Source organism: Microplitis mediator, chromosome 8 (assembly GCF_029852145.1).
Source record: "Microplitis mediator isolate UGA2020A chromosome 8, iyMicMedi2.1, whole genome shotgun sequence".
Classification (NCBI taxonomy): domain Eukaryota; kingdom Metazoa; phylum Arthropoda; class Insecta; order Hymenoptera; family Braconidae; genus Microplitis; species Microplitis mediator.
In genome coordinates, this window is record NC_079976.1 from 2,436,907 (window position 1) to 2,462,971 (window position 26,065).

The following is a 26,065-nucleotide window of genomic DNA, read 5'->3' on the forward strand; positions in this document are numbered from 1 at the left end:
GTCCATTTAAAACAGCCGATGGCTTCTATGTTGCCAGCGACCAATCACAGCAGAGATAGAGGTCACTAAAGCCCAACTTCTGCATTTTTACTGAATAAAACTCATTAGTTCAGCAGCAATCACACGACGCCATGCGCAGCTCAACTCAATGCAATTTTAATTATTTTAAATATAATACTTTCATTATTTCTAAATTTAAACACTAAATGATCTCTCAGTACTTCACTTTACCCAACATCTTACATTGTAAGTAAATTAACACAAAACAATTGAATCTCTTGGATCATATTTATTTTTTAAAAAATCAGCATTCGTAAAATTTTCACAAGTGTGAATGTAGCAGACAAATACAAAATTATAAATAATTAATAAAATAAAATTTAAAAAAAATGCGCATCTAAAAAATTTTAAAATTAATAAGTGCGTTTTTTTTAATTTTATTTTTTTAACTATTTACTCTATTAATAATTTTAAATTTGTCTGATGTCTGCTGCATTCAAACTCATAATTATATGATACTGAAGTTTGCCGAGGTCTAATAATTTTTGGAGTTTTTTTAAAACGATAAATTGTAGAAAAAAAAATATTTGAAGAAATTGCACCTATAGTTTTTTAAATTTTCTACAGGTGCATATTTTTATTTTTTATTTTTTCGTAATTGATTCGTTGGAAAAAAAAATCTGAAAATTTTGTCAATTGTCTGTTAACTTCAGGATCATCATAATTATTTATGATCTTGAAGTTAGTAGACAATTAAAAATTTTCGAATTAAAAAAAAAAAAAAAAAAAATGCACATGTAAAAAATTAAAAAAAATACAAGTACAATTTTTCAAGTATTTTTTTTTATAATTTATCGTTTAAAAAAAAAATCCAAAAATTATTAGACGTCGGCTAACTTCAGTAGCACAATTATTTAAAAATTACCCGCGATCAATTATGTAATTTTTCATGTTTATTGTAGCACCCGCGAATTATGAGAAGTAACAAAATAAAAAAATCATAAATCATCAAAAGGGCCTAATTGTAATTTCTTAAAAAAACGCGGGTAAATATTTTAATTTGATTACTAGTTAGTAATTATGCAACAGAGTATATAATTTAAGCGAGTCTGCTCCTCGTGTTACTCATCTTGCAGTGAGTCGGGCGTTCGCCGGTGCAGAGAACTTGTAATAATAAATTATTATGCTACTCACGGATAATCGAGGTGACGAGATGGGTGGCTGAGACTTGCCCGCGATTCCTTATCGGCAGTAGCATAAGTTTGCACTCACAATCGGCAAGAAGCTGCTGGTGATGCTGAAACTTTAATACGTCCTCGGCTTGTTGCCTTCTTTTCCTTCATCATCATCACCACCGCCATAATCATCATCATCATCTCTCCCTACATACAAATACACATGCACATGTACATGCCCATGCCTTCACACGCACATACGCCCGGCAAGTGGTTTTATTTGGTAGCGTATATGCCCCGGGTCCATTATTTGCCTTAAACAAAAATAAAACCAATATGAGCAAACAACTCCGAGTTTCTATACGTCCAAGTAAGAAAGGTAAGTTATGATACCCGATATTATTTTAAATTATAATTATATATAAATATAAATTTATATCTTTATATTAATTTTAAAAGCACATAAATTAATTTATATTATTTTTCGTATTTATTATCGAAGAGTCGGGCTTTAATAAGGAAATAGTTAAATACATGTTTGATAATAAGCGCTCTCGTATGTTTTCTCAGTTGCAGCTCCAGCATCCGCGAAGTTATCAGGAACTTTCTTGATCTAAGCTTTGTCAGTGGCGGGCGTATTGTGGGTGGTTTGCTGGCGAGCGGATTTTCTGCGGTCTTTGCGGCAGTCAAGACAGCGTCTCGTGGCCGTGGGAATACTGAAAATTGTTCTGCCGCTCCCCCGCTGAGTTTATATACATCTATATATGTACGTATATATATTTATATCGAGATATAAGGCTCGCTAATCGCTGCTAAACGCCATGCGGAAGTTAGCACTGACTTCATCGTATCCACGATTAGACAGTGGTTGTCATTTTTATTTGATCGTGATTTTTTAAAAAATAACAACCGCATATTCTCTTGTACCGGTAAACTGATACTGCGCCTGCAGTTCTGATAAACAAAAAAAAATAATAGCAATAAATTTTTATTGTTATTACATATTATTACAAATAAAAATAAAAGCTGGACCACCATCGGCTACTCCGAATTCTGTTCTGGATCCACGACTTTTATGGAGGATTAAAGTTCTCCGGGCAACGGTGTGCCCTTTTTTCGTGTTGCTCTTGTTCTTGTTGCCGGTCCTCTTATTCTTATTTAAACTCTTAACTCCTCTCGGTCTTTCTCTCAAATCGTGTGCGGCAAAGTGACCAAGAACTAAGAGCTAAGAACTCGTCGAGCATTACTCCACGCGTTTATAATACTTATAATACTTTCCGAAGACAGTGAGCCAGCGGACCCTTGGCGAGTAGGGGGAACATGAGCCATCACAGGTAGAAAGGAAGGCACTGTCGGGTATAATGCTGTAGAAAGAGTAGGTTGGTTCGGTTGGTTGCTACAAAGATTGTCGAGGGAAAGAGAGGGGAGGGGGTGAGAAAGCCAACGGCGAGGAGGAACCTCCGAGGATCGTACGACTTACGAAGAGGCGAATGAGGAGAACAAGAGAGAGAATAAACTGGCAGAGCACCCAGTCCTTCTCGACGCGCCGCACAGATCCTACGTGCTTTTATTACCGGTACGCGCGCTCCGCGATACCCGGAGGAGAAACTTCTTGGACGAATTGGTCACTCGCTACTCTACTCCGATCAGTGGGCCCTCGAGAGTCTGTGCCGGGTCCTGCTGGGACAGTCTGCCAGCCGAGTGTCATAATCGTTGTGCAACCCACTCGGTCAATTGTCATCTTTATTTATTTTTTCGGGACTTATTTTTTATTTATCCTACGCGCTGAGAGAGGAGGCAGAGGCTACAAAACCTGTTTTTCATTATTACCCAGTGTTTCATTCAAAAAGTATACGACACGAGGTGCTGTTGATCTTGACCATACGAGTTTTTTTATAAATTTTAATAATTATAGAACTTTATACTTATTTATCAAGACACTGTACTAGTATTTAAATTTTAAATGGATAGATTTATGATATTTTTAATTGGACAGTGAGCTACAGCTACAGCACAGCTAGGACTGTTTAATAATCATAATGGAGTCATTAAAAGTGTCCGCGAGTATTCAGATGGTTGACAAAATAAATTTACCATTACTTGTTGTTATTGTTGTTAAAAGTCAAGAGGTGAACGAATCCCCGGTGTCCTGGACAGCCGAGTGACTTGTTGCTTGCTAGCGAGAGTGGACGGAGGCACCCGAAAAAAAATTTAACGAGAAATGGAAGACGGCATGCGAAGAACCAGGACCGAGCAGAGCCAGTGGTTCTCACCGAGACTCGACAAGGATGACAAGAGACCTGGACTCGGCTCCGGAGCTCTTCACTTCATACGCAATCGTGGGAGTATGAGACGACAACTGATGCGAGACTCCAATCGGTAAGTTATATCTCTATACCTACCACCGACTGAAATTTTTTATCAAACCGCTGGGGAGGTTTTTTTCCATCGGGACAATCACGTCCGAGACTGAGAACTAGACAAGTAGAGTCTAAGAGACCACACACGGATAAAACATACGCGGGCAAGGGAAGCCGCGTGGTTATCCGCCAACACTTCCGTGTTGTTAAACTAATGAATCGCCTTCCTGGAGTCCTCAGAGCTTTAGCAACGACAAGGGTCCCTCGTATCCTCCATCTCCAGTCCTGTCCCTTGTCCTTTATTTATCTTTCTCTCCCCCTTTTTTCTCTTCTCCCACTTGTGTGCAGTTTCAGTCAACTTGTTCTCCACTCTTTTATTTTCATTGTTCATTTTTTTTGCTTAACATTATTTTAACATTGTCCAGTGTCTCCCTCCCTCCCACGTTACCGTCGCCTTCGTCACTAGACTCTCTTCAACGTCTACTTAGTTCTGTCTCTGTTACATAGTACCAAGTAGTCCTGCATGTATGTCGCCAGCACTCACATATTTATAAACACACCCGCTAGGCAATGCTCAACCTGGACAGGTCAGACCCCATTATCGGTAGCGTATCGTCGACCACGATCAATCGTGAACAATTATAATGCATAACGGGCGAAGCAGGTTGTCCGCCGCCGAGTAGCCACCAGTAACAACAACAGCAGCAGCAGCAGCAGTTACCAGCAGCACACATTCACACACACTCACACACTCACTCACACACGGTGTTATGTGTGTTACCGCGGGAGTAATGAACGAGGCAAGGATATAAGTGCACATAGACGCTGGTGGCAGTGTTGGTAGGGACACTGTACCGAGTACGAGTACGAGTAAGCCAGCAGAACCGACGGGGGATTATATATCTGAAATCTAAGATTCCATGTACGGTTCACCGGAGCTCGACCCTGATGCCACGATCTCGCGAACCATTAATCCAACAACTATGATACTCTATGAAGAATAAAACTATATAATATAATAAGATAGAGAGGATAGGATACTCTAGCATACTCAACAGACGACCTCGACCTCGAACAGTGATAAAACCCCTCGGTTAACTTTTTTATAACACAAAAGCTATTACTAAGTACTTACTCCTTCCTCCAGTCGTTTATTATTATCCCCCGTCCTACTCTTCTTATCTCACCGATCCCCGTCTTTGGATTTTAATATATTTCGTTGAAACAGTTTTATTGCTGTGTGGTACAGCCACAAAGGAGGAACTATACTTGGAACTTTATTATTTCAACAATGTTAACAATTACAATTATTTCCTTATCGTATAATTGCTTAGGAAATAATATCAGTGGGCATGAAAATTCTTATATCAGCAATTGCGTACTTTTATTTTTATTTCGCTGGAACAAATACTCGTTTACTTTTTTTATTTTTAGATTATTCTCATTGTTGTTATATAATTAGATACGGTAACGTTAATTAATTTCAACGGAGGTGGTTTTATCAAACGGGAATTCGTGGAAATAAAAATATTTATTGCCGTAGTTAAAAATGATATTTATTTAAATGAATCTACAGGCTGATAAAATTTTTTCTAAATATAAGTTTTATTGATTTTTACTGATAAGCGGTACCGTAACTTTATATAATGGGTATAGTTACTCATCTTGATACAGATCTGCGGTTGAATTTATCTCGTCGTCTCGTTTAATTGTCTCCAATCGATTATCAATGACATCTAGACCTCCGTCTTTATTATTTTCCAGCAGGATGTCTTGTGCTGAGACATCGAGTAGTTTGTGTTTTTCCGTCTCCGTTTCTATCAGACCCAAGTTATTATCGTCGGAATCCGATCCGGAAATCAGCTTTACGTCATCAGCTGAAGTTTCGACTTTTTTAGCCTCGGCGGTGGTTAGCTCAGCATTATTTGTGTCGGTATCGAGCATAATTTTATCGAGTCTAACATTCACTGCATGATACTTTTCAGCTCCGGTATCTACCAGCTCAATGTTATTGTCATTAGCTATCGCGATTGTATTAGTTTCGGCGTCAATCACGTCTATTTTATCCACTTGAGTACCCACGATGTTGTCTTGAGCAAAGTCACTCACTTTTGTTAACTTGCGATCGAGAATGTTTACGCTTTTTACTTCGATACTCCCGGGGCCTTTTTTGATCATTATTAAGTCTATTAGTAGGAACGATTGTTTTAGACAACTGTCTGATTCAAAATTTGACTCCACGCGGCTTTGGATCAAAGTTTCACATGCGAAACCTGCGCCGAGACATTTCGATAGGGTCACTTGATAATTACGTACTCCGCAGCCGACTTCGAAAGGGAAATAATGATTTTCGGGCCAGTAAAATGGTAGCGCTTCTATCATATCACGGACCTATTGAAAAAAAAATATCTTTATTAATAGAAATTGTAGAATCGTATTTTTGGCTGAGTCAAAAAATAAATTCTAGTTTAGTCTTCAAAAGCCTTAATTCCTTTGATGTTTTATTTGCCGCCCAGAAAGTAACTCTACTTTAGTACTCAAAATCATCAATGAGAACTATGAGGTCTAAATGCGAATAATTTATCGATTCCCATACACAGAAAAGAAGGATTTTTTGGGGCAAGAAAAATTTTGCATTATCAAATGAAAACGAAAATTTTCTTGGGACTAAAAATTTTTCCTTGCCCTAAAAATTTTTTTCTTGACTCAAGGAAATTTTTTTTCGCCCCAAGAAAATTTTCGTTTTCAATTCATAATGCGAAAAATTTCTTAGGACAAGTAAAAATTTTTTTGACGTGAGTAAAAGTTTTTTGCGCCAAGAAATCCTTTTTTTCTGTGTACGAAAAAAATATATATCCGGGCAAATTTGGAATATGTTGCATATATGCAATATACATATAAATATGGTTACATGACTAAATAACTAATTCCAAATATCTAATTCAAATTATCTGACGACAAAAGATCTAATGACGAAATATTAGGGTCAAATATTTAGTCGTGACACTGTTTGTATTCCTATACTTAGTAAATTTGACTAGATATAGATATACAAATACATTTAAAATTGCTACGATAGTAGCAATACCATCAGAAACAATTACACCAGTAACTTCATTAGATGATTTGATCAGATATTTTTGGATTAGATTTAATTTCTTAGATATTTAGGGTCAAATATTTAGTCGTGACACCATAAATATATGTCTCATATATACAGATTTGCCCGGATATATATTTTTTTCGTATGAGATTTGAATTATAAGTAAGAGCTCAAAATCCTCAACGAATGAAAAGTTATATTTCGGACTTTTAAAAATTTTAGATAAAAAAGGGAGGGGAGAGAATATGTCGAATAAGATTTCTGAGGCTCAAATATGGACAAAATTATTACTGTATGTTTTGAGTATTTTGAGGCTCTAATCCAGACTATGTTATTTCAGTTTAGTCCTCAAAATGGTAAAATTGGTCGTAACTAATACTTTGAAGACTAAGCTAGAATAACTTTTTATACTGTTGTCAATCTTAAAATTCTAAATTGATTCTCAAAAACTTCATTGAGAATTTTGAGACTTAAATCCAAATTTGTTTTTTGACTCGGGTGATCACGAAAATAATATTTTGAATTTTTTATAAATAATTTTTAATTAAATCTCGTCTAATTATTCATATAAAAAAAAAAATAATAAAATAAACGGAGTACAAATTATATAAAAAAATATTTTTCCTCAAGTTTTCAAGTTTTTTTTTAACCATGACTTAGTTTGCATAATCGCACTGAGTCATACAATAATGTTTTCGACCTTAAACTATTTTTTATCATCGTTTTTTTTTTACTGAATGACTTTTTATAAAAAAAATTCAAATTTTTAAAAACTCGCGGGTCCGCGGATTTACTATAAAATTTTTGAAACCTATAATATGAAAATTAAAAAATTATGGAGGTAAATTTTCGGCAAAAAGTAGATGGAGTAAATTATTAAAGGCTATAAAGATAAAAAATATTACATCTTTTGAATCAATCGGACACTGGAGCCCAGTCAAACCGAACATGTTGCTGTGTGAAAAAGGTTGAAGGTTCATTAATTCAATGTCGAGCTGGTCACATAAATTTATTCCGTTGATGATATCCATAATAACTGCACCTTGCTCATTAGTAATTTGTACCGAAATCTAGTGAAGAAAATAAAATTGTTTAGTTAATTATTTAAAAAACAAAATAAGTATCTGATTAAAAGTTAGTTACTTGAAAGTTGTCTTGGCGGTTAATTTTTTGATGAAACTTTAAAAAAATATCTCCCAGCGTGTTTGAAGTTTTGCCGGTAACGAACGCCGAGATGTAGGGATTTGAATGGTAATTAACATATTTTTTCGGCGTCTGAGATTGATATGTATATAGCGCCTATTACAAACAGCAATAAAAAATAAATGGACTCCTATATATCGTAAAATTTTAAATAAATAAACTGTTGCACAACTTACCTCCGAAAATGGTACGATAAAAACTAAAAATCCCGTATAATAAATATGCATATCAAGTGATATAATTTTATTTATTTAGTCAATTAAAAAAAAATACACAGGACTGAATAAAAATAAAATGATAGAAAAGTATACTGTTGGGTTCTCACTTCGAAGACGTTTGTTTATCCACCTGTTATCGCGGTGAAGTAACTTTGAACGGTGTCTTGGTAATTATTTTATTTTCTTATCGAACGTTATTACTAAATTGCGATTCGAAAACAGGTTTACTCAATTTACTCCATTCGTTTATTGAAACTCCAGTAAATTATAAGTATATATATTTATACCTATGTATAAATTCAGGACTCATTGCCTATGATCGAGAAATTTAAATTTTTTTTCTGGCCATATTATTGTCAAAATCTCTTCCAGATATCGCGATTATTATTTCCAAGTGTCAAAAGTTGGCATCCCACCCTCGACTTTCGAGAAAATCAACCGTCAGAGAAATCCTATAGGAAATTTATCGAAATTTAGGACTCACTGCCTATGATCGAGAAATTTAAATTTTTTTTCTGGCCATATTATTGTCAAAATCTCTTCCAGATATCGCGATTATTATTTCCAAGTGTCAAAAGTTGGCATCCCACCCTCGACTTTCGAGAAAATCAACCGTCAGAGAAATCCTATAGGAAATTTATCGAAATTTAGGACTCACTGCCTATGATCGAGAAATTTAAATTTTTTTTCTGGCCATATTATTGTCAAAATCTCTTCCAGATATCGCGATTATTATTTCCAAGTGTCAAAAGTTGGCATCCCACCCTCGACTTTCGAGAAAATCAACCGTCAGAGAAATCCTATAGGAAATTTATCGAAATTTAGGACTCACTGCCTATGATCGAGAAATTTAAATTTTTTTTCTGGCCATATTATTGTCAAAATCTCTTCCAGATATCGCGATTATTATTTCCAAGTGTCAAAAGTTGGCATCCCACCCTCGACTTTCGAGAAAATCAACCGTCAGAGAAATCCTATAGGAAATCTATCGAAATTTAGGACTCACTGCCTATGATCGAGAAATTTTAATTTTTTTTCTGGCCATATTATTGTCAAAATCTCTCCCAGATATCGCTATCATTATTTCCAAGTGCCAAAAATTGGCATCCCACCCTCGACTTTCGAGAAAATCAACCGTCAGAGAAATCCTATAGGAAATCTTTCGAAATTTAAGACTCACTGCCTGTGATCGAGAAATTAAAAATTTTTTTCCGGCCACATTATTGTCAAAATCTCTTCCAGATATTGCTATTATTATTTTCAAGTGCCAAAAATTGGCATCCCACCCTTGACTTTCGAGAAAATCAACCGTCGACATCGAAATTCAGGACTCGCTGCCTATGATCGAGAAATTAAAAATTTTTCTTAACTATACTATTGTCAAAATCTCAGCGTATATATATTCAAAGGGAAAATAGATAATTGTTACAAATAAAAAAAAAAAAGTAAAGTTAATAAGTATAAAAAAATAAAGATGAAGTTTAAAATGAAGATGGAGGTTACGTTCATGACATTTATGCTCAGCTCTTTTGACAAGCATTAGGAAGTGTAATAAAAGGCATTCTCATTATTCAGCGGGCTGCAAGAACATCAGTATTAAAATAAATAACCGACCTATTGCTGTACTGGCCTCGCAAGAAGTAAGAGACGGTTAAAGTGAAGACAGACGACATAGCTTCGCCGTAAGACTCTATAATAGTCAGATGGAAATATGCGAATAGGAAGAAGTGTACTTTATATATACTACTATACCATGAAAGTTAAAGGACGACAGTGTCATAAACTGAGTAGTGCAGGGGAGTGACTCCCGGAGTATATGTGAATATGTCTCGCGGGAATGAGACACGCGTCGCGAACATTTGTTATGTCCATGTAGGAAGTGAGATATCCCGGTAAGCTAAAGTTTATATACAGACAATTACACAAATATTTTTCGTCGGACATATCGTAATTTCAAGGGGTGAGAGTTTTGTTCTCGACATTGAAAGTTTTTACAAAAATTTTTTTATACCGCACGACGTGGGAGACGCAAAGGGCCGAGAGGAACAAAGCTTTTGTAATAAACTTAAATAAATCATAGAACAAAGGGTTCGATTAAAAGGAAATGAAGACAGTTAACGAATAAGAGATGAGAGACAAGAGAAGGTAAAGGTCAACGCTTCTTCGTCACGGACTCTCTTAGCAGGGTTCAATGAGCCAGTCTTAAGAGTTGGATGAAATGTTTTTTTTAAAACGTTTATTTTCATCTTTATCTTTTTATTCTCAATCGTTTGGATCCCCCTTCCATCAGAGTTGGGCATTGGTTGAGCCCAAGCAAGCATTGGCGCATTGCTGAGTAGAGAGCTAAGCGGAATAAGGGTATAGATGTAAATTTGCCGTGAGGTGGGAGTAAAGTACGCGAATCCGGAGGCCCTTGATAGCCTGAGCTCGATGGGATTTATCGTCTGGCCCCGGGTCAGGGTCTGGAAGTGGAAACTATTACGCCGCTCAATGCAGGTTTCACGGTTGCGCCAACTTTATCCGTCTTATTCTTATTTTTATACACACATATATATATCCATTACTTTTTACATACATCTGCATAGATATATATGTCTATCTACCTACCTACCTAGTTGATCTCAGTGTAACGTAGACTAGGGGGCGAGGGACTGAAGGTGGAAAGGAAGGAGAGAATAAGAGGCGGACGGCGACGAGTCGCGAGTTTTACACGCGGAAAATACAAGTGGAAGCTATAAATCTCGACATCCTCGAGCAGGATCATGTGGATATGTCTTGGTATTGGTGTCTGTACCCAGTAAGTGCACTCGTTTATGTATCCACATACTTAAACTTATTACACTCCCGTTTGTGTAAGAGATTCAGGAGACGGGGAGGAACGGATACGGGATACCCTCGGGAAAAGTATGAGCAGTCTCTTGCGTGGATATCAACCGGAAAAATACCGCTTCGTCTCATCCAATATTTTTTTTTACTCCAACACAAACAAACTAAACAAATATATTTATTACTAATGAATCATTATATTTTTACGGCCAAGACGTCAATTGACATCCCGGTTGATTTTTTGCGCTCGCGCGTGCCTCGGACTATTAATGTGCACCATATAATAATCATGCGCCCGTGATTACAAGCCGCGGTCTCAGACTCTCTCCTCCTCCTCCTCCTTCTTCTTCTTCTGGTTGCAACCGCCCTCATCTGCTGTCTATACACGCCGAGGAATAATTCTCGTGTATCGCAATAAGAAACTGTCGGATTTGTTAAAAAATCTAAACCGACAAGTCATCATCTGATGTAGTCAGAGCATCTAATGTATTAAGAGAAAGGAGATTGGCATTAAAATTACCTTGGACTCGTCGAAATCAGTTGACAAGCAATTGCATTACATTAATAGTCTACCGAGGACTTAGTATATAACTATAAATATAATATATGTATATAATAGCGCAGCTCTGGTATTATATAGACTCAAGAGTAAAGAGTGTGTTGTGCTGTCGATTTGACCCGACCCTGTGAACTTTCCTCCCGTTACACTCCCACCCTCAAGTATGTCGTTGGCCAATCGCGGCGAGCTGTTTCGCGTCAAGGAGCGCTGAGTGCGAAGGGAATCTCGCGATTCGCCTCCACCGCCTCCACCTTCTTGTCCTGCCGGCGTCACCGTCGAGATACAACTGCGCGCGGGAAATGGAGCACCAGGTACAAGACACCAACCGCTCAGCTCTCTGTACTCTGACTTAACTCTCTGACTACTCCGACATAAGAATCTATACGGTACTCTTGACTCTCCACATATCTTACTTATTTCTTATACTGAATACTTGTGCAAGTTCCGACCAAACTCACCATATATATATAACAGTAAATATATATATTCTGTGACTCGATGCCATATGTATGTATGTATGTATGTATTTATTATACGGTATATAGAATATAGAGTACTCTGAGGACATAAATCCTCATGTCTGCTCGATCATCATCACGATTTTACAGTGACTTTAAGATATCGGGCAAACTATATATTAAAACTGCCAGTTATTGCTCTACAGTTTACCTTTTTTTGGTTTTCTTCCGTCCGTGAAAATAGGATGATGAAGTAGATGCAGTATAAAGAGTAATAACGATAGTTTACAATTGCCATGTCATGGTTTTCCGACAGCCGCGAAACATACGAGACAATTTTCGATGCTAATAATAATAGTCTTTCAAATGTCACGCTGTGATAAAAAATTAGATGTGATAAAACGAAATTTTTCTAGGCGAGGTCGGTCGAAATTGAATGGCCCGAAAAATAAAAATTTTTAATAGAATTTTTTGAGCAATAAATTTAAGTACAAAACGTGATTTGAAATTTAAATGGAGTAAAATGTAAAACCAAAAAGAATTTGTCAAAAACCAAGATGGGTACCGCGAATTATCGTAAAAGTTATAAATTAGCATTTCAGACCATTTGAAAAAAAAAAGTGGACGTTTAAGTTTTAAAATTTTATTACTTTTTTTTAATTTAAAAATAAAATACAATTTTTTATACTACGATTTAAATTTGACCTAGTAAATTTTACTTTCAAAACTGATTTGCATCCGTCGTAAAAAAAGTGATTTTTATTGATGGTCCTAAAAAAGAGTCGGCCATAAATTCTACGAGTGCGAGCAATTCAGTCCGATAATAACAATAATGACAACAAAATATGTAGATATATCCACAAGTGAATGGATTACAGGAAGATGGTAAAATACATAGACAAAGATTATCATTAGCTGGATTATAACGGTGTGCAATTCGTAAGGCAAAGTTTCCGGCTCGACCCCCCGGTCGAGGCCACGAGGTAATTTCAGTTAAACACGAACCACGCAGCGCCCCCATAATATCGACCCCTTTCATTTCCGCTGGCACAGACGCCCTTTCCAACCGATCAAAAAAAAATAAAACCGATCTCCTAGTATTTTTATTATGTATTATATATACATATAATGACGACGTCTTCAGAGTTAATTTCAATGCCAACTGTAGCTCAATAGAAATTTCTTTCTCCCCAGAAAAACATTATTAACTTTCATTTCCTGAGAATTATTTGAGGTTATAAAAGTGCAATCTTATTTAGAGTTTATCATTGACACGCGAGAGAATTTCTTCTTCAGTTTTCACGTACAGTACCCACTCCGGTTACAGAGCTAGTGCATAGCACACATCCATATAATATATATTTTAGTGTTATTTTGTTTTCTTAAACAAAAGGGAAAACGCGCCGAGAGAAAGGATGGGAGGACAATGGATACTCAAGGACATAAGTACAAATGCAATATACAGCAGCTATTTTTACAGACACTTATTCCTCTCCTCTCTTTCTTTCTTTCTTTCCCTTTTATTTCATTTTTATTTTTATTACTCATTTCTTTTACCCTTTTTGTTATTTAAACTTAAACTTATACCTCTGGAGAGTAGGCTCTTAAAATTTACGAGGTGGCACCGTCTGAAATACGACTTGCGGTCAGCCGCAGAGATGAATTCCGAATGCCAAGATAAAAATTAAATAAAATAAAATAAAGTGGATTATTGAGTGAAACTGGACTGCGCTTATGCCTCACGCCAGTAGAACAAAAACGGTATTGCATGCGGGTGACCCAACCTCTCACCTGATAAATGTTCGATTTATCTCCCATTCTTACACAAACCGCATAAAATACCAGCAACAACAACAACAACAACAACAAACCTCGACAACAATGACGATAATTTTTCTGCACTGCCCTTGAGCTGCTTCCCTGTAAAAAATCACCGGGGTAAGTCCAAGCGGTGTAGGTGTTAAAATTATCGGTGTTAAATTTACCCCCGAAAACGGTGTGAAAATAACGCCGCCGCCGGTGTAAATATTCTGTACCGGTGTTAAAAAAAATTCTCCGGTGTTAAAATAACACCACTGTCGGTGTAAATATTCTAGACCGGTGTTAAAATATTTTACTTTGTGAATATTTGTACTTACTCGATCACTGCACAGAAAAAAAGAATTTCTTGGCGCAAGAAATATTTTGTATTATAAATTAAAGACAAAAATTTTTCTTGGCTCAAGAATTTTTTTCTCGCCTAAAAAATGTTTTTCTTGTTCCGAGAAAATTTTTTCTTACCCCAAGAAAAGTTTTGTTTTCACTTTATAATACAAAAAATTTCTTGGGTCAAGTAAAAATTTTCTTAGAACAAGAAAAAATTTTTTGCGCCAAGAAATCCTTTTTTTCTGTGTGTACTTGTTAATAAATAATATTCTTTATTAATTTTCATAGAGAACCGACATTTCTTATGTTTTATAATCTTTTAAGTTAATACTCCAAGCGGACGCAGTTTACACCGCTTTTACACCGATATTACTCCGTTTTTACACCGGTCACCTCGCTTTTACACCGATTTTACTCCGCTTTTACACCGGTTACCCCGATTTAACACCGGTATTTTTAACACCGGTGAATTACTCCTCCTACACCGGTGTAATTTTATTTTAACACCGGGCGGAGTTAAAATGAGTCCATTTTTAACACCGCTCTTTTTACAGTGTTTGCATAATTCACTTACTCGTATTAAAACTCGTCCCCGGTTTTAAAACGTTTATAAACCGGAAAAATGGGGGCCGATATACATCAGAGATATATCTGGTGTCATTAACGTGAGATCGTGTGACGTAACGAGCTGATTGGTGTCCCAGCCCGTCGTCTTCATGATCCTTGTTGTAAAAAGCGGGTATTAGCATAAAGAATCGAGTGTGTATCAAGAAAACGACGGAGCATATCCTCTCCTATCCCGTCAGCTAAAAGATACCGTTAAGTAAAATCTCTTCACCTCCACCGTGACCTTCGTGTGTTGGACGTTTAAGATTGATATGAATTGGAATAAAATCATGATGCCTTTAAATTTATCTTTTACTTGAAAAATTAAACCATGAATAATGTTCATTGTCGTGGTTATGGATAAATGACTCAGACTTTATGCCTGTATAAAATATACATAAATATATATGTGAACATTGTGGCTTATGTATACCTGAAAAATCCATCGGAGCACAACAAAGAAAATAGCTCTCTATATAATGTATAATAACTCAAAGCTTGAGATTTATTCTAGTCGCCGGTCTATATACTGTACCGTGCTCGTGCAAGACTGTTCTCATCATCTATACTTACATTAGTAGGTCTGACTCACTGCTAATATTGACAGGACTTTCACTCTCGTTTTCGGCAAAACCGGACCCGTCTTTTAAAAACTTAAAACTTCATATTTATTATCGTTATTCTTAATATTTGCTCATACTTTTTTAACTGATGGGAACTAATATAAAGGGAGAGAGAGCGACATTACATATTGTGTGTATCATAATCATAAATGGGTTTTTTAGTTTTTGAAATCCCGAGAACAATGGGCTGACACTAAATTGCCGAGTGGGACGAAAATAGTAAATTGTAAGGCTGTCGAGAGTTTAAAGAGTTAAGTAAAGAGAGCTGGGTTTATTACGAGACCATTAAATATATATCTATATCCTCGTCTATATATATATAAAAGTAAGTGAGAAATAGTTGCTCTATTGAGTGGCTGCAGGTACATCAAAAGCATTCCAAGGTGTTTGTTGCTGGCTTACATTACAATTGGATTTGAAGCAAAAAAAAAAATAATAATAATAACAAGTAAATGGGTGGATAATGCACTGAGAGAATGGGAATTGTAATTTTCCTTCGGCGGTCACATCGATTTCCTACGCTCCAGCGAGTTGGGAATATCGATAACCTGCCACTGGTTCGATACCGCCTTTTAAAATACAAGGGGTCCAAGGTTATTTTTCTCCAGACCTCCAAACACCCTGGTGGCGATGGTGATGGTGATGGTGATGATGAAAAAAGCTATCTGCTGGTGATAAAGGAAGAGGAAGAGACTAACAGCCGAAGTCCAACTGGGAACTGTAGGCGTCGTAAAAAATAACGACACGGTCAGAAAAAAAGCTGAATAAATAGATAATTTATATGATGAGATTAACCGATAGACAATGTTGTAATTTTCAATTGACAACTCAATAATATATATTTTTCTCATCACTTATAATGATTAAGCTGGACAAGTGTGTGGGCTTGATCATGCAATATATCGATCCTTGTATACCTACTTGGTAGTTGGTGTTTTGTCGAGAATCGATTTAATTTAGCCTCAACATATTTAAACTCGAATGTGTCAGGCTTTTTATTCGCTGTATAGAGTGTAGAGTGTAGAAAGAGGTAAAACGAGTCCTCAAGGGATTGAAATTGAACACGACGAGGTGGTTATATTTATATGTATATTGTGCCTTTTTTTATTTCTTTTAGTGCAGAAAGCACGTAACACGTCACTAAATAAACTAGAACGAGCGAGAGGCGTGGACGAAACGAAATGCGCGTCGGTGCAAATAAGGGAGTTTAAAAAAAATATATTAAAGAGAATTGGAGACGACTGAGACTGAGACTAAGACGACTAAGAGCAAGACGTTGAGGACGAGAAAAGGAGTGCTGCACATGCAAATATTCAGGTGGTTGGAAGTACTCTTTTAAAGCGTGACTCGACGAGTGCTCGGACTTCTCGGAGGGAACGAACCGTGGCCAGCAGTTCTGCAATTAAAATAATCCTTGGGTGGTGAAGATCAAATCCAAGGACACTGGTATAGTACACTGCTCGAGACTCGGACTCGCTAAAATCTTTTAGCATTATTCATTAGCTCTTTTTTACTTTTCTTTACCCCAGCCTCAGTCCCGGCTAAACTTTATCAATTAATTAAACGGGATTTTTAAAACGTTATAGATAATGTGAAGCAAAAATTTCGTAGACGTTTAATAAATTTCAGTGAATCTGAGAATATACTGCTGAGAGTAAATGAAAATAACACAGGAAGTAATCAATATGATAACTTTATTATTGAATTCGGTCTTTAGTCCTCTTCTGTACACTGGTTTGTTATTCCGAGATGGGTTTTTCGACGGATAAAAAGTTTAAAACGACTACGAAGAAAGTCATGAGGAGATAACGAACGAATAAGAAGGGAAAGAAAAGACCCTCGGAATATTTATATGTTGGTACTGTACCAAGTTGTATAGAGAAAGGCCGAGTGGGACGAAAGGGGACCGAGTAGCTCTTTTAAGAACCGGAATTTAATACAGTGGCGTAACCCGCAGGAATAATATATATATGTATACATTATCAAGATGTGTAGTGGTGGACCCGGCTCGTTGGTCGGCTGGCTTCTTCGACTTCCTTGTTCACGTGAATTTCAACAAGACGAGTTTGTTAACTTTGTATGATACGAGGCTTCGAGAGCCCAGGTACCGTTCGATTTACCAATTCGTTCGATACGAGGACACTAACTTGTAATGTTATTCGATCCAAAATCAATTGGCTTCAAAATAACATTATATTCCTCGGCTTATTTATTATTTTTATTAATTACAAACCCCAGCGTCGAGACCGTGCTCTGCTCCCAGTAATGAGAGACACCGAATTAATTTCAATAAATTAATTCCGTCGATTTTCGTTTCATTGATCGGTAATACAGATTCAGTAATTTGAACCGGGCGTTAATTCATTGGCTCCACCTCTCGGAGTTGGCCAGAAATACATCTGACCTTGGCAAGGTCATTTAGATGCTCTGGACTTCCTACGCTTTCTTCATACGATCGCCCATTATGCCTCCTTAAGTTATACCAACACTTAATTCGTCCTCCTTGTGCCTCAAAACCAGTACTCTTACATCTTATCCGTCCATCCAGCCCCTTGCTTAATCATTTATGTACTCAAAATTTCAACGTTTTTATATCTCTGTATTTCCTCTTGGCTTTTTTTAACTCATTGTGTTAAAGAGAACCGTGTCCAACCTCATCTTGTCATCATTCATTTCACCTTGTTTGGCTCCACTTTACCTCATGCCTCGTGTTCATTTATACTCATGTTCATTTTTATTATTTTTATTTTATTCTTAACTTTTATGGACCACGTCTCGTTACACGTTACACGCAACGCTTCTTTTCTGTTCTTCCTCACCGTTAATGTGTAACACACACACATAAACACGATAGAGATGAAAGTTATTAAGTGTACAACGTATGACAGGTCTCGATGAGTTGCAGTTACACCTGTTATTACGTGGCCATTGTAATCTTTGTCGTTCTTGACAATTTAACCTCCAGTATGACCGATTTATTTTTTAATCTTTTTTAAATATTTCATAAAATTTATATGAATATATGTATCAAGGTCGTTTTAAATTTTAGCAAAATTCTTTCTTGCAGAGCAAAGAGACCCGAGGAACAGCCTCCGCGGGTAGACACCGCGGGAAGCAGCGGCGGGTTCGGAAAATGGTTGAAAGAACACTTGAAAGGATCGTCAGCTAAAAGTGCTCATGATACTGTCGGTGTCGATAACTCGAGTACATTAACAGCGACACCTCTAAAAACACGTGGGTTAAATTCCTCGTCGGTGAGTGGTAACAGCGAAAAAGTAATGTCACGGGGAATTTATACGCCGCAAAACGTCTATTGTAGTTTGCCACGTGAGCACCGAAGACATTCTCATGATTCTGGAAAAAGCAATAATGATCCGTCTTCTCCAAGGGAGCGATCATCACGCTCGGGCAGTTGTCATGCAAGAGAAAAAACTTCCCGAGATGTTACCGGTATCGCGAGGGGAGGTGTCTATGGGAGCGAGGGAAAAAGTTCGCGGAGAAAAAACCGTGAAAAAAGACGACACTCTATGAACGAGACTCGTGAACATCGCAGTCATCGTCGTAAAAGGTAAGTTTATTTTTATTCATTTTTCACTCTTTTTATTTTTATTTTTATTACATACACATTATAAAAGATATATTTAATTGCCGTAATTGAGTGGATGATTAAAACAAAATAATAATAATCAACACTCAGAGAACATGATACGTAATATAAAATTGATAAACTTGAGACGTTAAATTTAATAGACAAATTACGGGTGAAAAATAATGAGTCGGTGTTGAATTTTCCCCTTATCATTTAAACGAACGGCGGTGAGAAATAGGATTATTTTTCACTCATCGTTAATTGGCCGATACTCTTCGAAAGACTTATGCTCTCTGCGGAGAAAAGATAGGAGGGGGAGGGAGGGAGCGCTGGTTATATCAGAGAATTAATGACATTGACATCGAGCTTGTGGTGGTTATGGTGGTGGTGGTGGCGAAGAATAAGACACTGAAGACAGTAACGTAAGAAGAGGAGAAAAGCATATCTGAGAGTTAAGGACGTTGCCCTCGGATTCGACACGCGTCCTTGAGGGATGTACCGAGAGCCAACATGGAGGATTTATGCAATATGTCCCCCCAGGCGATGTATATTCTCTCCCTTTTCCTCCTTATTTTATTTATTTATTTTTTATTATTATCATTATTTTTATTCTCCTCACCTTCACCTTCTATTTTTGAAGCCGTCCATCTTATAACCTTCCCTCGCGCATTCTTCAGCATCGCGAAACCTCAGTACGTAAAACTCGATTCAGCTTCTCTCCTGCATCGTCTCTTCTCTGTTGCATCTAAGGCGTTAAATCCAGTCAATCCAGTTTCTCTCCTGGGGTCATTTCACCCAACGTGAAAACCCATCAGCAATGAATCTTGCCCAACTTAAGGATTAAGTACAGAATACATTTTTATCCGGGCGTTTTTATTTTTAACTTTTTAATGCACACTTGATGCACTTAACTCCTCAAACAAATTTCTGCATCGGCTCTCCGCGAGTTCTCCCTTCCCTCCCTCGCTCTCTTCTTCCCTCCCTTCCTCCCTCGCTTACTTGTTTGCTTACTTTACTCGGGCTCGCTGGCTATGATAGTTGAATTATAACATCAGTGTCATGACAAAGAAAAACTTGCTCGCTGGAACGCAAGGATACGATAAAAGTAAAAACAACATTCTCGATATCGACAATTGAACCTCGCAACCCTCAATACCTACACAAATATATGTATATCTATACATACTTACACATGTGAGGAAAGGATAGAGTATATGCATTGCAGGAAAATACACATCCTCAACACGCGTACATACACCAGCAAGAAGACGCGGTACTGGGATCCTTGAACCTCCAGGAATGCAGCGGTCGCGGCCCACGCGGAACGACCGACGCTCTGTAGCCCACTCTCATCTCTTCCAAGACCATTTTCATACATCCAAATATACATATATATATTTATATATATATATGCAGTAGTTGTAGGACCACGTACTCAAATTAAGTGCTCATGTACCTGAGATCCTCTTGACGATAACCTGAATCTCTGGACGACATTTATCAACTCTTGGCATCTCTCTCGTCCAATTGTCAAGTGTCATTTGTTTTGGTAACATAACTCCTTTTTATTTAGTTTCTTATTTCACAACTCAACTCAACTCACTTCATTTCATTTCTCATCATAAAATGTACTGATGCAAGGACTGAGTCAAATATAACCCACAAAAAAAAATGTCTCGAGGACTCAAGCATGTGGAAAAAAAATATAAAAATATTTAATGGGATAAAAAAAGTGCGGATAAATTAGATAGCGGCGATGAAAGTCGCGATAAAGATGATAAATCACTTTATGAAAAGTTATTGTTGTCGAAGGATGATCGTAATCGAGGATCATCACCGGAAATTAAAGGATCAGCTCATCATGAGGAAGTATTTATCCTGGATGAGTCTGGTCACCTTCTTGAGGACATCTCTGGCAAGAGCTGGGTTTCTGTGCTGCTGAAAACCTGTCTTGGGTATTATTACTGCTAGAGCTTTATATTTTTACTCAAAGCAAAAGTGTCTGCTTATAGACTACCACTCGCTGAATTACATTTATGACCAACTGAGGCTCATACTTATAAATATATTTATTTATTATTATTATCATTATTATTATTATTATAATAAATGTTTATTTTAAACGAGACTCGTTAGATTCCACAGGAGCGGCTGTCGTTAATTGCCGCGAATAAGGAAATGGATAAAGAATTAAAAATTACAAAACCAAATATTTATAATACAAAGTGTTTGTTTTTAAAAATATAATTCCGCGTCGTTAAAACTGTCACCGAGTCAACGAGAGTCTTATGACAACCGTCTGGACAATTGTTATGAGACAGCTTTGACATTTTACAAATTAACGACGCAAGCTAGAGACGCGTCGACGAGAGATGTAAGCAGATTTATTTGAGCGGGAAAAAAGATTCAAAATAATGCGACAAAAGGACAGTGAACTCTTAAAAAATTTTTTATCGGCAGCTCCAGGTTGCTAGTATTCTTGTCTACCCAAAAGCTAGAGTCCACTGAAAACGTCATCAATCTTCTCTGAGCCGTCAGGTTTATCAATCATTATATTTATTATTGTTAGACATAGACGCACCGTCAATAATCCATCAAATTTTATTATTTAACCGTCACTTGGTATTACATCGCGGTAATTTGATCAAGAATCGGCTTAACTACATATTGAATGATCGTGAATACGAGGTTATTAAAAGACGTCTAAGACGGTTTGATTGTATTGGAGCATCCGCGAGGATGAACAGCTATGAGATTATGACGAGCGCTAACGAACGACTTAAGAAGCAACTCGACCAACGGGATAGAGAACTCGATAAACTCCATACCCAGTAATATATATTTAAACACCAATGACTTTAAAGCCCATCAACGGGTGTCAAACAATTCTATTCGTTTCATCTCCGGAGCTTCAGTTTAACTCCCGTTTATTTTTTTGTCGCTCAAATCCTAGGGCTCAAAGAGTGACAGGCATTGTTAGACTATCAAGGAAACTGATGCTTGTCAGCGTAAAAAATTACAAGACAAACTCGAATATTTTGATGGGTTAAAACACGATCGGGCTCTGGTGACCTACGAGTCCCCAGTGAAAGCTTAGAGAGAAGATGAAGATCTCATGAGCTCACAAATATTTTCCGATAATTAGCTGTCATATTTGTACCACAAATTTGCTTCAAAAACTCTTTACTCCAATTGTGGGCCGTCAGTACTAAAGAACTGACGAAAATGAAAAAGTCACTGGATGAATTGAAGTCTGGGGTCAATAAAGCCGGGAATGAAACTCGACCTGGTGATGATCTTGAAGAAAGAAGAAAGCGCCGAGTAATAAATACAAGCGTGACGAGGATGACTAAGTTTTAACTGGACGTCATTACTGCAGTCCGACATGAATACTTGGGCGTTATTGATGGATATGGCAACCTCTTCCTCTTCCTTTTGCCTTCAGCCTTCTTCCTTATCCTCGTCCTCGCCCTTAGACTTCATCTCGTCATTATGCACTCGGTTAAACTCTTTTTTCAGCCTTAGCTGTGGATGAACCGCAGTAATGAATTTTTATTTTTCGTATCGTGCCGCGGCGCACCGCGAATCGAATCGCCTCGCCTCGCGATTCCATTCTATTCTATTCTATTCTATTCTATTCTATATCTAACAACGTCATATTATAGAGATGCCGGCTCTTAACAACTGAGTACTTTTGAATAAAACGCTCAGATAAGAGTAATCTGACGTAGTTAAACTCTCTCACGGACAGTACTCTCATGGGGCACGTTCTATAATTTTCTTATCTCCGCGTGGGTGACAGATATCCCGTTGCGCATGATAATCAGGCCACCCTCGAAGCACCGGCCATTTATTCCAGCCCAGAAATGGCTAAATCCCATTTACTTCAGTTCTCCTCATTTTTATTTACGTCTTGTAAACTCTTACTCAACCTGGCTATCTATAAACTAACATCTTCAGCAAAATAGCAAGTGTTGCGATCGCTCACAACATAATCATGATATAAATTATTTTGTCGCTATTACATATTTCTCAAAATTACTGCGCATATTAGTAATGAAAAATGATGTTGCAATATTTTTATACCCGGACAGATGGACGTAATTCTTTTACAAGTAATAGCAGTCGCAATATTGTATGCAAATGTAATAAAAAAAGTATAAATAGCACCGCAAGAGTTTCGGTAAATAAAATTGCGGCGTTATTTCAAGTAAATATTGTGGACTCAGTGAGAGCCGGGACTATTAATGATTGCGAAAGATAATTAAGAATCGTAAATCGCAACATCAGATATTTACATTAATCTTCATCCATAATTAGGTTTTAGCACTGACCACATACATAAACCAATAAACATTAAAACTAGCCTTTGACTATGACCCAACATAAATTTAATGAGAAAAAGTATAAGATATTTAAAATGCATGTAAGCTGTAAGAAATGATGGTTTATGTTTTAAAATATCCATACATATATGCGTACATATATTTATCTAGAAGGATGTTTTACCAGCAATTACACACTCAGACTCTGAATAATCTAATATGGTTCATTAGACACGTACCTACTGACTAAATTAATTAAAACCTGTCAGTTTGCCGACTGGACTAAGACGAATCACCGGCAACCACGAACAGCCGAGTGTCTATTGTGTGGTTTCAGAGTATGTACGATTACCTGACAACTACCATCCCATAGACGTAGACATAGACATAGACATAGACTTAGACTTAGACTTATCCTCGTTCTTGACGACACATACGCTACCGGAAAACTCTCATTGAGGTGACGATAAAAGAATGTTTCGCGGAGCGGCTAATTAGCGCTAACAATACCCGCTACTGCACACAACTCTACTGTGCTGTTAAATATATAACGCATGAATTGAATAAATATAAAATGCACCAGGTAAAATCTCACGGGTATATTTTATTAAGTCCGAAGCTTATGTCCCAAAACTGAGCTGGTATTTCCGGAAAGCAGAACTGTTATTGTTAGTTTTTCTTTCATGTTTAAATTATTTTCTTACAACTAGTAGGCAGCAAGTGCGGTGGGTTTTTTCAATTTTTAGGGCCGTTTATACCTGACCAACCGAAATAATAATGCACGAAATATAAAATGGGTTCTTTCATTTGTGTTCCCCAGTGACCGATACGAGTATTTTTTACCTGGTCTGCGTTTACGGTGGGCTAAAAACTCAAAGAGTATAATTTTGGAAAAGGGATTGTCCGTGACGTAAAAATTACACATAACAGGATAATTTGAAATTTTGAATAATTGTCTTTTAAAAACGTCACGGGTAATTAAATTAGCATTTATTTGTGTAAATATTTAACGGTTGATTTTTCACATCTTAAATATAATTCAATAATTCAGCGTTTTATTGGCCGAGTGCATTAGGCTCGTGATTATCTAGACAACGAGTTGGGAAATAATAAGTTGACTAAGTGTGAGAGGAAGAGTATGTAGTGTTGGTGTCGAGCAGCGTGACACCTTATATTCGTGGAGATAGTTTTCTTGGTAGTTTTGTCTCTTCGTCTGCAAACAAGTCGATACGACAGCGAGCCAGAGTTGAGGTTTTATAAGAGATGCAAAGTGCAGTAACCAGAGAAACTTGCTGCAAATTATGCAGATCCTAGTAGCATTTACATTCGTACAGTCCCACGTACACCGACTGCCATCCATTTGCAAGCTTTTTTTTCATTTTTTTAAATTTTTCATTTTATCTCCTGATATTTTTATCCAAACGTAATATCCTTTTATCGATCGTCGTGCCGTTTATTTCACGCCAGGAAATTTAACTTCACCCAAATAAAGGATTTTCAGGTAGTTGACGTTCTGCACTAAATAAATTATCTCGGGGACAGATATCTCGTCTCGATTTATTCCTAATACCCAGTTATATTATGGTGGATATTATGTACTAACTTGAATAACTTTACTGAAATACAAATTCCGGATTCAGGCACTTCGTGTCGCTACATATTTATAGGCGCGAAGTGAAAAGGCACGATTTGCTTGGAGGACCGTCTCCCGTAGACTTTCTCTTATATATAATTTTTTCTCCTTTATTCGAATGTTTTTTTATTTTTCGAATGCCAAAAAAAAAATATTACAATGCAGAGGTATTTAAAGTGTGAAATTGTACATAATAAATACGCTCACGTTTTCAGTATGACTAAGATGTTTATTTAATGAATATAATTTTAAAGAATTTAGGATCCTGTCAGGCAAAAGCTGACAGAGAACAGCCGAGTTAAATGCAAATAAAACCGAAAACCCGAAACCCGAAAGTAAGGATGCGCTGGATGTGGTGAAATAGCGTGTAGAGAGTGGGTCTCGAGTAGAGCAGAGCAGGCTCCTCATTCCGAGATATATGTCGTCTGTCTACCTCGCGTGACGTGTCCTTGGACTTGATTATCCTCGAGTTTCTCCCTAGACGAGATAAAAATGTCCGCGTGTTCTGACCCTCCCTCGGTCGCATTAGACCCGCCTTTTTTGGCTTATACCCTGGGACAAAGAAGACTATAATCGGAATTAAGGACGAGAGTACGCTGTCGCTGGACAAAGACTCGGGAATATAACATCACGATTCTATATATATATATATATATATATATATATATATATATATATATATATATATATATATATATATATATATATATATTTATAATACTCCCTATGTATGAGGTACTGTATCGTACATAAGGTAAAGAGGAACACTCGTACATCTGTAGGCACATTAATAAAATAAAAATATCCACATAATAAATAATAAAATGATGATGATCAAGTCAGCAAATAAATTTTAAAAAGACCCAAGACGTCGACTTAAAATGTACCTTGATAATAAAATCAAACAACAAGATCCTTGCATAAAAATGTAATTACAATTTTATACGATACCTCGGATTAAACTTCTTCAAGGAGATACATCTCTCGTCGCTTATTTTATTTTTTGGTTATTTTGTTTGTTGTTTTCATTTAATACTTTTATATTTTTTCAAATATATCTCTCTCCCTCTATATATATATATATATATATATATATATATATATATATATATATAATAATTTTTTTCCACGTCAAGACGTTGCCATTGATGCGACGATAGGGATGCGAGACCATAAATGGGAAAGTCTCGACGTCGAGTCATACATCGCGTAGCATTCTCAAGGTCGACCGGTATCCCCGGG

At 36.8% G+C, this 26,065-nt stretch overlaps 3 protein-coding genes across 3 annotated transcripts in view; 1 reads left to right on the plus strand and 2 right to left on the minus strand.

The window, feature by feature from the left end:
* Positions 1-895: 895 nt before the first annotated feature.
* The window catches only part of LOC130672639 (uncharacterized), a 259,637-nt gene continuing 234,467 nt past the window's right edge, over positions 896-26,065 (minus strand). The window contains exon 4 of the mRNA XM_057477286.1: positions 896-1,489. Within this exon, the coding sequence (XP_057333269.1) occupies positions 1,423-1,489 (67 nt within the window). The 3' untranslated portion in view covers positions 896-1,422. The remainder of the gene's footprint in view (positions 1,490-26,065) is intronic.
* LOC130672628 (serine-rich adhesin for platelets-like) overlaps positions 2,665-26,065 on the plus strand; it is a 91,871-nt gene continuing 68,470 nt past the window's right edge. The window contains exons 1-2 of the mRNA XM_057477273.1: positions 2,665-3,554; positions 18,344-18,844. Of these exons, the coding sequence (XP_057333256.1) occupies positions 3,397-3,554; positions 18,344-18,844 (659 nt within the window). The 5' untranslated portion in view covers positions 2,665-3,396. The remainder of the gene's footprint in view (positions 3,555-18,343; positions 18,845-26,065) is intronic.
* LOC130672635 (uncharacterized) lies at positions 5,066-8,216 on the minus strand. The gene is made up of 4 exons (XM_057477281.1): positions 8,018-8,216; positions 7,782-7,937; positions 7,544-7,708; positions 5,066-5,926 (listed from the first exon to the last, which is right to left on the minus strand). Exons 1-4 carry the CDS (start codon positions 8,066-8,068, stop codon positions 5,192-5,194), a joined length of 1,107 nt encoding a protein of 368 aa, XP_057333264.1. The 5' UTR covers positions 8,069-8,216; the 3' UTR covers positions 5,066-5,191.

Excerpts from the sequence above, each read along its gene's own strand:
- LOC130672635 (XM_057477281.1), bottom strand. The coding sequence starts at position 8,068 with ATGCATATTTATTATACGGGATTTTTAGTTTTTATCGTACCATTTTCG. Across the intron at positions 7,938-8,017 it reads TTATCGTACCATTTTCGGAG|GCGCTATATACATATCAATC; the intron begins GTAAGTTGTGCA and ends TGTTTGTAATAG. Across the intron at positions 7,709-7,781 it reads ACCGCCAAGACAACTTTCAA|ATTTCGGTACAAATTACTAA; the intron begins GTAACTAACTTT and ends TTTCTTCACTAG.